At 49.0% G+C, this 14,288-nt stretch overlaps 1 protein-coding gene across 19 annotated transcripts in view; it reads left to right on the top strand.

The window, feature by feature from the left end:
• The window catches only part of HP1BP3 (heterochromatin protein 1 binding protein 3), a 79,492-nt gene that overhangs the window by 7,676 nt on the left and 57,528 nt on the right, over window positions 1-14,288 (top strand). For 3 of the 19 annotated variants that reach the window (XM_077837541.1, XM_077837548.1, XM_077837540.1), the window contains one exon: window positions 9,817-9,919. In XM_077837541.1, the coding sequence (XP_077693667.1) occupies window positions 9,835-9,919 (85 nt within the window). In that variant the 5' untranslated portion in view covers window positions 9,817-9,834. Of the gene's footprint in view, window positions 1-984; window positions 1,092-1,680; window positions 1,761-9,129; window positions 9,329-9,816; window positions 9,920-14,288 lie in introns of all 19 variants that reach the window. The other 16 variants (XM_077837528.1, XM_077837547.1, XM_077837530.1 and 13 more) reach the window with 12 other exon arrangements.

Below are 14,288 nucleotides of genomic sequence, written 5' to 3'. Positions count from 1 at the left end.
ACCTCCTTGAGTCCCAAAAATAATTTATTGTACCGCCAGCCTATCATTTTGTGTGGCGAATCATCAGGCCCTGCTGACGATTTTAATCTGTGGGACGGTCTCAAAACGTTTCAGGAATCCCTCCCTCAGGAATTGGCCCAAGAGTTTGGCACGCTGGTGGAGGAGGGCATGGCAGCGGCCAGGTGCTCCCTGCAAATGGCATGGGAAGCGGCAGATTTGGCGGCATTGGCAGTGGTCATGCAACATAGTTCTTGGCTCCAGACTTCAGGCCTCTCTCAGGAGATGCAGGCCTCTATCTAGGACCTCCCCTTTGATGGACTTGGTCTGGTTTTGGATCAAATGAACACCAGGCTGCACAGGTTGAAGGACACCAGAGCTACCCTTTGCTCGTTGGGTATGCACACGCCTCAATCATCCAGGAAGCTCTTCAGACCTCTGCAACCGCCAAGATACTGGCAGCCTCGTCTCTCCCTATGAGGAGAAGGGATGCTAGTTTTGGTCATCGTTGCCCTTCGTCTTCCTGGTCACCAGCCCAGCCTGGGGCAGCCAAACGCCCAGCCTGGGGCAGCCAAACGCCCAGCCTGGGGCAGCCAAACGCCCAGCCTGGGGCAGCCAAACGCCCAGCCTGGGGCAGCCAAACGCCCAGCCTGGGGCAGCCAAACGCCCAGCCTGGGGCAGCCAAACGCCCAGCCTGGGGCAGCCAAACGCCCAGCCTGGGGCAGCCAAACGCCCAGCCTGGGGCAGCCAAACGCCCAGCCTGGGGCAGCCAAACGCCCAGCCTGGGGCAGCCAAACGCCCAGCCTGGGGCAGCCAAACGCCCAGGGGCTGGTGGCGCCTGATATACCGTGGCATGAGTGTGGCCCTCCGGGTGCCACACACGGGCACCCACACACTTAGAATGGAATGGACATGAGCAACACATCTTGAAGAACAACACTTACGAAAGGCAGGTAACTTTTTTTTTTTTCCTTCTTTCTCTTTCAGAATCTATACAACACATCCATCCACTCCTCCAAAAAAAGCCTGTGATGTTGTATAACTTAGGGATTAGTACTTAGAAAAATTTACTGGGACTGGAAGAATTTATATTGGTAAGACCAAAGAATTTCTAGCCTGGCAGGTTGTGAGTTATTAGATCTTCATATTGGACCTGTTTCAGAGTAGCAGCTGTGTTAGTCTGTATCCGCAAAAAGAAAAGGAGGACTTGTGGCTCCTTTTCCTATTGAACCATTATTCTTTTTTAATTGAAACAGGAACTGCTTATGATGTGTGCAGTAGCATGGGCTTGAATAGCCTGTAACAGATTTCTGGGAGGGGGGACCTCCAAGGGAGTTACAGATACAGTCTAAGAAATCAGGAGCTACTTAACTAGAAAGTCTCCTTAACTAGGACACCTCCCAGGAAACCTGTGCCATTCACTATCCTTATGCTTTAAAGTCTGTTGCTTAGTTGGGACAAAATTAGCACAAAAGTTGCTTTATGGAGATGACTGTGGTGGAGGCGCCCATGATGAAATGGTGCTTAACCAGCTGTTAAAACTAACTCAGAATTTCATTCCTATTTAATATAGAAACTACCAAATAAAGACTTGAAAGAACACACAAAGATAAAACACAGTGAATAAACTTGCGTTCTTCCTCTTTATTTAGTAAGGTATTTTAGTCTCCTAATTTTTTTTAGGCTGACTTGAATGGCTTTATTCTACTGGACCAGCTTCCTTATCAGGACAACAGGCTGTGCACCAGGTTCTCCAATTAAAGGTGAGCTGCAAAACAAAAATGAAAGTGGAGTGAAGATCAGTAATGAGTACTGTGCCTCCCAGAACCTAGTTAGAAAGGCCTATTCAGCAAAGAAGTGACTTTTAACTGTTCCCTTTATGGAACTTTTTTTTTTTTTTTTTGATACTAAAGGTATCACAGGATGCAGCATTCTGTGATGAGGCAGATATCCTGGGTTGCAGTCAGAAGTTGCATTTTGTGACTCTTCAGTGAACCAGGCAATACCTAGAGGATTTCAGAGGGGCAGTCGTCTGTAGAAAACTAGTTAAAACTTCTTTCTGTGCTAGTTTCAAATTACTTCGTGGATAGCATGTAGCATATTTCTGGGCTTAATTCAAATTTTCGCTTTTGCTTTGCTGCTCATCTTGTTTGGAACTCTTGAGAGATTTAAGATAGCTAACATTCAATAACCAAATATTGGAAAATGATTTTAGTAAAATTAGGTGACATCCATGGCTTGAAATCAATTCATTATGATTATCTTGCTTTTTAATGCTTCAGTTCTGATCATAAGCGCGGACTTCCTCCCTACCCGGGAGGTGCTCAACCCCCCCACCCCACCTCTTCCCCAATCTCTTTCCCCTCTCTCCCTCCCTCCCTCCCTCCCAGCATCACCTTCATGCTGCAGAACAGCTGATCATTGTGGGAGGGAGGGGGATGAGTTGATCATCAGGGCCACTGGCTGGCAAGAGGTGCTGCGGGTGAGGGGGAGAGCTTTGCTGCAGGGGGGTGCTAAGCACCCGCTAATTTTTTTCCATGGGTGCTCCAGCGCCTATGGTTCTGATATTTTTAAACAGGCGATACCTCTTGAACTGCTTATTAGAGATTGGTATTCTTTATATCCTCTAAAGCAGGGCTTCTAATCTTCAGATGTTATAAAACACTAGTGTCTTGCTTTATTGGTTTGAGTCCCAGAACCACTATGAAGATAGAGTGAAAGATATACTGATTAGTGAAGACTTCTACAGTCACTGGTATTGTATGTTACATGATTGTAAGTAGATGTGCCTTTCTTGGCAGGAAAAGACTGAATGCCAAGCCCCCCCACCCCACCCTGCAGATTTTTTTTTTTTCTGTTGCACATTTGTTTGCAGTATAACTTAGCCTGTGTGCTTAAAACTGCTTTATAAAGTATTTCTTTATGGTATCAAGAGATCTCTAAGCCTGCATCGTTGCTAGCACAACCCTGAAAAGAATTAACTTGTGCTGCAGAATCTGCTGAGGGAAGGTAAATGATACTTAACTCATCCATGTTGCCCTATTCAGTTGTTATTTGGACTCTTGTCTGAGGCAAACTGCTACCCAGGGCAGTTGCAATTGCACATATACACTAACAGTACTTTTACTGGTAGCAAGGATTCTGTTATCCCTGTTTGAGACTGGTTATCCTTTTACCCTCCTTACCTTATTATTTTTTCATGCCTTTCTTTTCTCTTCCTCTGCCTCCCTGCAAAATCCACAAGGTCCTGATTCACAGCAGCTATCCTCAGTGGAACTTTATTTATGGATGTTAAGGGTGGCCCTGGCTGTGGGTTTGAATAGTTTTGGGTGTAGAGGGGAAGCAAGGTGGCTCTAGACAGATTGGCTGGCTGACTAGAAATAAGACTAATGGCAAAGTGGTAGTGATTGTCTTGCCCAAAAAATTATGTACAATAACTGAGCTTTCTCCCTTCCTTGCCGCTTCTATCTGTCATCTTGCTCACCTTTATTGGCTATCAGTTTGGAGTTACTGCTTGGAACTGAAAGTCTCTTACATGATTGATCAGTCCTTAAAGTCCTCTAATAATGCGTGCTACGTTTTCACCAGTGAAAGGTACTGTTAAACCTGGTTTGGTGAGCTTCTCATTAGGGTTTGTGTAAGAAGAGCATCCTCCACATACGTTTACCCCCTCCTTTCTTTTTTAGCAGAGATGAAAATGTTTTAGTAAGGGGAGACTGGAGATATGGAGAGACTTTACTTAAGGACAGTGAAAAGACTTGCAAACATCTTAGGTTCAAGAGGAATGGAATAAGGGGGCATGATAGATACGTAAAATAAATGGAATAGAAGTAAATTGAGTACTGTTTTACACTTATAAAACATGCGGATATCAATGACATTGAAAGGCAAGATGTTTTTAAGATATACAAAGAGATTTTTATACAATGCATAATTAACCTGTGGAACTTGGGATTCGAAACAGCTATAGGTTTATGGATGAGAACATCCACAACTAAGATACATTTTTTTATTTTTATATGTATATAAAACACACATGCGCACAGGATACAAACCCTCATGTTGCATTCAGGACATAAGCAGACAACTAACTGACAGAAGTTAGGCAGGAACATCTCTGTAGGTAAAGTTTTCCACAACTTCACTGTGGCTTCTTGCACCTTTTGCTGAATGATCTGGTACTGATCACTCTGAGAGAGGATACTGGACTACATGGGCCACTGGGCTGAGCCATGTGTCATCTCTTATGGATAACCTAAGTGAATAGTAGTTCTGTGTGTGTGAAATTATATGCATTTCCAATGCAATTTTTAGAAATCTAGCTTTTAATATCTGTTCTGTTGAATCATACTGGTATGCCTAGGAGGGATTTTAGATTTTGCTGGTAGTTAATTAGACTAACAAAAATTACCTTGTAACCATTTTGAATGGTGACCTGTGTTTCTTGTCCTAACCTACATCACTGGTTTGTTCTATTCGACGTTGGTGAGGCCTCATCTGGAGTACTATGTCCAGTTTTGGGCCCCACACTACAGGAAGGATGCGGAGAAATTGGAAAGAGTCCAGCGGAGGGCAACAAAAGTGATTAAGGGACTGGAGCACATGACTTATGAGGAGAGGCTGAGGGAACTGGGATTGTTTAGTCTGCGGAAGAGAAGAATGAGGGGGGATTTGATAGCTGCTTTCAACTACCTGAAAGGGGGTTCCAAAGAGGATGGATCTAGACTGTTCTCAGTGGTAGCTGATGACAGAACAAGGAGTAATGGTCTCAAGTTGCAGTGGGGGAGGTTTAGGTTGGATATTAGGAAAAAGTTTTTCACTAGGAGGGTGGTGAAACACTGGAATGCGTTACCTAGGGAGGTGGTGGAATCTCCTTCCTTAGATATTTTTAAGGTCAGGCTTGACAAAGCCCTGGCTGGGATGATGTAAGTGGGGATTGGTCCTGCTTTGAGCAGGGGGTTGGACTAGATGACCTCCTGAAGTCTCTTCCAACCCTGATATTCTATGAATATTAGGGTGGAGACAGCAAAGAAACAATCTACCGCCTTAACTAAAGCCTCAGTCCCCGGAAAAATCATGGAAATCACGGAAAAAGCATGTCCTCAAGGAATCAATTCTGAAGCACTTAGACGAGAGGAAAGTGATCAGGAACAGTCAGCATGGATTCACCAAGGGAAAGTCATGCCTGACTAATCTAATTGTCTTCTATGATGAGATAACTGGCTCTGTGGATGAAGGGAAAGCAGTGGACATGTTGTTCCTCGACTTTAGCAAAGCTTTTGACACAGTCTCCCACAGTATTCTTGTCAGCAAGTTAAAGAAGTATGGGCTGGATGAATGCACTATAAGATGGGTAGAAAGTTGGCTGGATTGTCGGGCTCAACAGGTAGTGATCAATGGCTCCATGTCTAGTTGGCAGCTGGTATCAAGTGGAGTGCCCCAAGGGTCGGTCCTGGGGCCGGTTTTGTTCAATATCTTCATTAATGATCTGGAGGATGGTGTGGATTGCACCCTCAGCAGGTTTGCGGATGACACTAAACTAGGAGGAGTGGTAGATACGCTGGAGGGTAGGGCTAGGATACGGAGGGACCTAGACAAATTGGAGGATTGGGCTAAAAGAAATCTGATGAGGTTCAACAAGGATAAATGCGGAGTCCTGCACTTTTAGGATGGAAGAATCCAATGCACCGCTACAGACTAGGGACCGAATGGCTAGGCAGCAGTTCTGCAGAAAAGGACCTAGGGGTGACAGTGGATGAGAAGCTGGATATGAGTCAACAGTGTGCCCTTGTTGCCAAGAAGGCCAGTGGCATTTTGGGATGTATAAGTAGGGGCATTGCCAGCAGATTGAGGGATGTGATCGTTCACCTATATTTGACATCGGTGAGGCCTCATCTGGAGTACTGTATCCAGTTTTGGGCCCCACACTACAAGAAGGTTGTGGAGAAATTGGAGAGAATCCAGCAAAGGGCAACAAAAATGATTAGGGGACTGGAGCACATGACTTATGAGGAGAGGCTGAGGGAACTGGGATTGTTTAGTCTACGGAAGAGAAGAATGAGAGGGGATTTGATAGCTGCTTTTAACTACCTGAAAGGTGGATCCAAAGAGGATGGATCTAGACTATTCTCAGTGATAGCAGATGACAGGAAAAGGAGTAATGGTCTCAAGTTGCAATGGGGGAGGTTTAGGTTGGATATTAGGAAAAACTTTCACTAGGAGGGTGGTGAAACACTGGAATGCGTTACCTAGGGAGGTGGTGGAATCTCCTTCCTTAGACGTTTTTAAGGTCAGGCTTGACAAAGCCCTGGCCGGGATGATTTAGTTGGGATTGGTCCTGCTCTGGGCAGGGGGTTGGACTAGTTGGCCTCCAGAGGTCCCTTCCAACTCTGTTATTCTATGATCTGGATTCTTTGAACTTCCTGTTGAGTAATGAATGGTAGCCAAAAGAATGTAGAAATTCTTTGATAGTTTATAGTAATTGGATTAATAATTGAAAGACTCTGAAATAGATTCCAAAATTTCATTAGGTGTTTCTGTCTCTCTCTCCACATTTGATGGGGCCTCCCATCCCAGATAGAAATTAAATTTAAAGTGCTGGACGTTGGGCAAATGGCTTAGAGATGTTTTGAAATTCCAGGAGAAGAGTGGAATGACACAGAAAAGTTCATTTTCCCCCTCATGTTTGTTTGGTGTTTGGAATGCAGCACTTTATGAACTTAGCTTTTTACCACTGGGGGGTTTACAAACCTAGTCTACCTCATTCACTTTCATTAATGTACAGACCACAGCACCTTTAAACGATACTTCACTCTTTTTTAATAAAAATTGTCCTAAAGAGCATCAAATGAGGTTTACATTGTAGAGGAAGTGGATAAATTGTATTTAACCATCATAAACACCTGCCTTTTGCAGGCTGCCTGCTAAAGAAATGTCTCAGGGTATGTCTCCTGTTGAAATGCTGCCTGCTTGGTTCATCTGGGAATAGTTCCAGTTCTCTTACTGCCTCCCTTTGGTTGACCTAAGGTTGAATTGGAGATACTCTTAGCCTTACTCAGCCCTAATTCAGCATTACACCCCTTGTATCAGGGCTGAATTTGGTCCACTAAATTCTAAAGGGAAGGTCATTTCTTGTTAATCTTGAACCTAGTTGACTGTATTCCATTTTCAGGAATCATTTCCTAATATTACATGTTCCTCTCACGTCCTCCCTCCCCCCCAACTGCCACCAGTTTTGTCTGTATGAATGTTGCTCGTATTGCTCTGTGTATCTGTTACTCCTGAGGGAATACTGCATATGCGTAGAATTCATGTACCCCATAGATTTCTTTGCTTCCCTGCAGAAAAATGACTTTCTGACAGGGAGGCTGCAAGAGTCATGTACTACTCCCTAGCAGTGCAGGTACATCATTTCAGGCAGCCGGCAGAGTAAATCACTGCGGGGCTGGGGACACTCCTGCCAGTGACTCCTACCCTCCTGCCTGGGCTGAGGCAGCAGAGGACAGGACTTCCTTTTCCCTGCAAGGAGTGGCTGGGGCTGTGTCAGACCCTTCCCCAGCTGCAGGAAGCTCAGCATCCTCCCCTACTTACTGCCCCCCTCACTCCTCAGCTGTGGGTGGAGGGATCACTGTACGGGGAGCTGTTCTTTGCCTGCAGGCACCACCCTCTGCAGCTCCCATTGACTGGGAACAGGGAACCGCAGTCAATGGGAACTTCGGGGGTAGTACTTACAGGCAAGGGCAGCACGTGGCAGAGCCACCTGCCCCACTCCATCCCCAGGAGCCACTGCTGGACATGCTGGCCGCTTCTGGGAGCAGCGAGGGGCCATGGCAGGCACACTCCAACCCCCTCCCCCAGCCCTACATTCATGGCCCTGCATACAATTTCCCCCACCCAGATGTGGCCCTCGGGCCAAAAAGTTTTCCCACCCCTGGTCTATGATATTCATTGTTGATTGCATTATGAGGCCTTGAGTGGTAATGAGAAGTTAGTAGAAAAGGGTGAGAGCATAGTCGGAGTGGTACAAAACTCTTGGGCGGGGGAAGTGTCTTTTAAGCAGTTACTGCACCTAGCCTTTTATCCTCTACTCAGGATGTGGAGAAACCTACTTGCTAGCATAAATAGAAAATGGGCAAAGTACGGCTAGGCTAGTTCTCTGGACGTGAAGGGAGGACAGAGGCCTAAGTGTTACTGCTCCTTTAACAGTATATGAGGAAAGTGGAAGTGAGGTTCAGCCCTGGTTTTGTTGATTGTTGGTTTGAGTATTCTTAAAGGAGATGGTGGGGAAGGGAAGGGAATGGAGAAGTTAAAACAATTCCCTCTTTTAGTGGTGGGAGGGGAATGAGGCTATTCATAGTACAGAGGGAGAATGGGATCCTGTGATGGAGGGGAATTGATAGTGAATGAGATATGAAATGAAGGAGATAATGAGTAAATATAAATCTGGAAAAGATGAAGGGTGTGGGAGAGACTATGGTCACTGGCTCTTAAACTTGAGCTTGGACAGATATTCATTACACTTGAACGTTAGAGGGAATGCTGCTGCCAAGTATTAATTTATAGTGGGTGATAGCCACCAATAAATCAGTGTATATTATCTTCCTAGTAAATTGAGTTGTTTGAAAGCCTGTTTTATTCCTTCTAAATGTTAAGGAGTGTGGCTTAGGAAGGGTATAGCTTGGGTCACTGGTATATTTTTTCCTGTCTAATAGACTTCATTCTTGGGTTAGTAGGTAGGTGAGTAATTTTTTCAAGTCCTGCTCTAGCCCAAGTGAATGGCATCCCTGTTACCTTGAAGCTTTACCTTTTGCCAGCTGGTGCTTTAGGCATAGTGTATTGTGGGGATTCTATTTTAGAATGTTTCTTGTTCCTTTGTGGTCTCCTTTTTCCCTTAGAACGTGCATTAACATAACAGACTGCTACTGTGGCTTCCGCCTTTGTCCTAGCTTTGTAGAATAGTTTGTGTGTGTTGATGTTGTGGTATCTTTATTGAACATGAAGTATATACTGTCAGTCATGTTGATATAAACTGTAATTTATTTTTTTTATTTTATTTTTTTAAAATCTTTAGTTTAATAGAAGTGGTTGTTTTTTGTTTTTTGTTAATCATACCAGATCTTTTCTGTACTTTAGGTTGACTCCTCACTGCACTGTGAAAGCCATTAGGAAAAATCTTTGTGGTTAAAACCTGGGGCTCCACAGTGTTACCTGCACTTGGGGCTAGAAATTAATTTAAATGGCGACTGATCTGTCTGAAGCTGAACCCTTACATCATAAGGCGCTTCCATTGTTAACGGGAGCTCAGCTGACCCACACGGACAAGTTAAGTGAGGTAGGGTCTGACCCATTCTCCAAGCTCGCCCTTGGATCAGTCCTTGACTTCCAGCCCTGCTGAGGGTTACTTTATACTCTTCCTCCCCTGCTTGTAGGAAACTTGGTTGAGAGCCTGATTAAAATCCTGTAGGCATGCTTCCTCCCCTCCCCTCCTCTCTCCTCCCCTGATTTCCCTGAGATGTGTCCAGTTTGCCAGAATCCTCAAATGCTCTCCTCATTTAACTGAATTGGAATGAAAAGATTCTCTCTAGTAAATTGTAAACTGGAATAAAAAATGTGAAACTATTTTGTCTCCTAATGTGCTTCAGAGAAGCTGGTTTGGGTTTTACCTGTAAGTTTAGAAAGCTGATTGCATCAGATCTTGCCTGTAAAATTTCTCCACACACTTCTTCCAGTAGCTTCTAATACTCTGCTTTAGACCCATTTCAGGAACTTTCTTAGGCTCTTTCTCATATATGCTTGACTTTCTTATTCTGTTTCTTAAAGAAGGTTGAAGACGACACCATGCCGATCCGTCGTGCTGTGAATTCTTCTGCTCGGGAAACTCCTCCCAAAAGCAAACCTGCTGAAGGTGAGGAGGCCAAGCCAGGTAAAATGAAATGATAATTGTATGCTGAGTTACCAATGTGTACACCAACACAGACTTCAGTTCTGTAACTCCTACATAGATATTAGCACCAAGTTTAGAGCAGTCACTAACAAAGAACTCCTATTCATTTGCCGCTTTTTTTTTTGTAGTTTAAAAGTTTTATGTCTTGCAGCCATCATTTGCAATCTGAAACCATACCTCACTTACTTACATGCACCAGTACGAAACCACTGTGACAAAGTTCCTGCTCCACCTTGGTGGGTCTTGCGCTTATTGGTGGATTTGTTCTCCTTGGAGCTTCATGACAGCCCTCAGATTGGCAGTTTTTCTGAACCCACTGTCCAGGTCGACGACTCCTGTGTCTAACCAGGAGGTGGGAGGATTTGGGGGGAACCCGGGCCCGCCCTCTACTCCAGGTTCCAGCCCAGGGCCCTGTGGAATGCAGCTGTCTAGAATGCCTCCTGGAACAGTTCTGCAACAGCTACAACTCCCTGGGCTACTTCCCCATGGCCTCCTCCCAACACCTGCTTTGTCCTCACCATAGGACCTTCCTCCTGGTGTCTGATAATGCTTGTACACCTCAGTCCTCCAACAGGACTCCCCGTTCTCACTCTCAGCTCCTCACACATACGCCACAAACTGAAGTGAGCTCTTTTTTAAAACCCAGGTGCCCTGATTAGCCTGCCTTAATTGATTCTAGCAGCTTCTTGATTGGCTGCAGGTGTTCTAATCAGCCTGTCTTAATTGTCTCCAGAAGGTTCCTGATTGTTCTGGAACCTTCCCTGCTCCCTTACCCAGGGAAAAGGGACCTAGTTAGCCTGGGGCTAATATATCTGCCTTTTGTTACTCTCCTAAAGCCCCCTGGCCTGAGCTTTTCTTACTTTTTGCCCTGTCTCAGCTTCCCACCCAGACCGGGCCAGACGCTTTTCCTTCGTTTTGTGGTTTTTTTTGCTGTTTTTCTGCTGCTGTTCGAGTGCTGGTCGGCTGCCAGCTAGCTGCCAGCCCCCCCACGCCTGCCCTCGGACGCTGCTACTGCTCCAGCTGAAACCCCCGGAGGGGTGGGGGGAGGCCTGCTGACCTGCTCCCCGGAGGAGGATAGTGCAATCCCCCAGACCCAGCCGTTTGTTGTTTTTGTGGACCCGTAATTGGCCGACAGGTTATTTTTTTCTTCTTATCCGCTTGGCATTTCTCGAGTGCTCCACAAAGCCCGGGAGAGAAGACAGTCGACAGAGAGAGTGCCCAGGGAAGCTGCGAACCATCGTGGAGGGGGCCGTAAGACTGGGTAACTTTGAACTGTACTCTCGTTTGGGGGGAGTTTGTGTCTTAACTGCGTTTGTAGGGGTGCAGGGGGGTGGCACGGAGCTGCCCCCTGATCCATCATTGCCCCCCCCCCCCCAACACTACTACAACTGTCATGGCCCCCCCGCCGTCCGTCCCTGATGGCAACTTGCCATATGCTTCTGGATTCAGCTGCTTCCCTGATCTCACCGTCCGGACCAGAAACGACAGCTGACCAAACGAGACTCTTTGGACAAATGCGCGTGAGTCCACGTCCCCCTCGTCCCCCCCCCCGAACTGTCCACCCCACAGTTTGCCCCTACTACCTGACCCCAACTCCTGTTTCCTCCCCCTGTCCAGTCCGACCCATTTGCCCCCCCCCCCCCCTGCAGCCCAACAGGGAGAAGTGGTTAATCTGCTTCCCCCTCCCCCTCTTCCTTCTGATGTCGCCCTGTCTCTCCCTGCTCACGATGGCGGGGAATGAGAGGGGTGAGGTCCCGCTAACAACCTCAGCTGCCCCTCCCCCACCTACCCCCCTGCCCAACCCCCAAGCTTCTCCCCCCAACCACTGCTGCCAAAACACCTGCCACCGCCCCCGCTGGAGCATTGGCAGCAGGAGGCACCGGGGCGACTACTGCCGCTGATATGCCCACCGCCCCCCCCAGATTCTAGGAAAGCCCCCCCCCCCCAGTTAGCCAGAAAGGCCAGGGTGTGAAGAAGGGAAAGGGCCCTGCTACAACCACCAGGCCCTCCATGGCAGGGGCTGCCCCCACTACTGTGGCCTCGTCATCGACCATGGCGTCCCTCCCCGCTGTTCCCTCCACCAGCTCTGCGAGCGTCCCTCCCCTGGCCCCCAGGGCATATGCCCGGGCGGTGGCAGCCCCCCCCCACCTGCCACCTCATCATCTCGCCCACCCACCGCCTCCGCTACCATCAATACCGGCCGGGGCCCCTTTCCCACCATGACCAGGAAGCACAGCGTCCGTTGCCTCCTGTGCCTGCCTCGCCCCATGTGGAGACATACGTGCAGGTGTTGGTGAGGGTGGTAGGACCCACGGCTATTGTGGCGGCCTCCAAAATGTACGGGAAGGTCCTCTTTTTCTTAGCATCTGAGGCTGCCACCCAGGAGGCGGTAGAGAAGGGCCTGGGTGTGGGGGGAGTGTTCGTCCCCCTGGAGCTGCTAGAGGACTTGGGTGTCCGCCTAGTCCTGACCTCCATCCCTCCTTTTCTACCCAGTGCAGCCCTGTTACCTGCTCTCTTCACCCTGGGGAAACCCGTCTCTGTCATCAGCCCTCTCCCATTGGGCTGCAAGGACCCCACCCTCCGTCACGTCCTCTCATTCTGCCGGCAAGTGCAGCTTCTACCGCCACCGGTGGCGCATGACGGGGAGAGGCACTCGAGGGGTCTTTCCTAGTCCCCTACCAGGGAGCCCGCTATCGGGTCTACTACTCCACGGGAGAGGCCCGGTGCTACCTCTGCCAATCAGTGGGGCATGTCCGAAGAGACTGCCCCTTGGCTCGGCGGGGAGGGGCACCCGAGACCCGGCAGGACATCGGCTCCATCGTTGCCGACGCCCCTGGCCGCCCAGCACCTGAAACCACCTTTCCTCCTGCTCGATCCACCGCTGCTCCCACCCGGGCCCAAGAGACACCTCTCCTACAATGCCCAGACGAGCGAGGGGCCCTTGCTGTTAACAATCCGGCAGAGCCTATGGAGGAGGGTGCAGCAAAGATATTACTGGGCATAAGAGAGGGCCCGCCCCAAGGAGAACCCCCCCCCCCCCCCCATGCTGCCTCACCATTACCCCCCCCCCCCCCCGAGTCCCTGAATCATTGCCTCTGCCCCGCCCCCGACACAACCCCTGCTAGACAGCCTCCAGACGATGCTATGGAGGGCTGGACCCTAGTCCAGGGGAAGCGAGGCAAGCGGAAGGTTTGAGCTCCACTGCACCCATCCGATGCGGAGGCCCCCCAGAAGACCAGGAAGGGTGGCACTGATACTGAACCTTCCGCTATGCCCACGAGTGAGATCCATCCACCAGTGTCCAGGGGTGGGGGACAGGACAAAATAGCATTGGAAGGTAGGATCTCCCCTCCATGGGAGACCCTCCCCTCCGAGACCCCTGAGGAAGCCCCTTCTGCCCGAATATCACCCGAACCCCCACGAACCCCAAAGCGACCGTCATAGTGGGTGCCAGAGGGGAGCCCCCCGGGATGGCAGAAGATAACCTCTTCTCCATGTATGAGGAGATCGAGGCCCTAGGCTTGACCCCAGTCACCCAGGGAAAGGATGGTCTTCTGCCAGCTGGCCTTGATCTGGGCAACCTCACCCCAGTCCCCCTTTGCCCATGCTCCCTCTCCCTAACCGCCTTCCCAGGTGGGCACCCTACAGAAGGTAGTCCACCACCTGTTGCTGTGGCTGCCAAATCCACCATGGAGCCTGCGCCTAGCATCACTGGGAGCCCCCCCCCCACCCCCTTAACCCTCAAATCTGTTCGGGAGGCGCCACCTCTTAGCTGCTTGCCTCCCGAAGCCCAGAGCCTCGCCTCTGCCCCCACCCCTGTCCCTGCCCAATCCACCTCCTCCTGCAATGCTATTGCCGCCCTTGGGGTTATTTCTTTCCCTTTTTTTGCGGATCCCCCCCAAGGGGCAGTCTTTGCATTTTCCTGCCGCAACCCATTAGGAGCTGCAATTTTCCCTCCGCCGTCTCCTTCTACCCCAAGGCTTGAGATGGACCTAATAACTTTAGCCTGTCAGACACCCCATCGGTGGTCTGCACCCTGCCTGCCCGCCTCAGTGGACCACGAGGCTGCACCAACAGCCCCACCAGGGAATAACCAGGATATCGCACCCCCCCCCCCCCCACATGAGCTGCGAAAAGCGTTAAGGGAGTTTTTAGAAGACATCCGTGGCTCCCGCAACAGGGTACAGCTAGCTCTCCAGCTATGGGGGGACTTTGATCAAATCCTCCAGGCCACAAGGGCCCTTATAAAGGAGGGTAGAGGGAAAGGAAGGCACGGTGTCGCTGCCTACGGGCGGGCCACAACTTCCGTGATGATTTACTCACTTACGGGATGGGTCACGGATTGTTG

This window comes from Eretmochelys imbricata, chromosome 18 (assembly GCF_965152235.1).
Source record: "Eretmochelys imbricata isolate rEreImb1 chromosome 18, rEreImb1.hap1, whole genome shotgun sequence".
Classification (NCBI taxonomy): Eukaryota; Metazoa; Chordata; order Testudines; family Cheloniidae; genus Eretmochelys; species Eretmochelys imbricata.
Note: the sequence above shows the minus strand (reverse complement) of the source record. Positions and strands in the feature narration are given on the sequence as shown.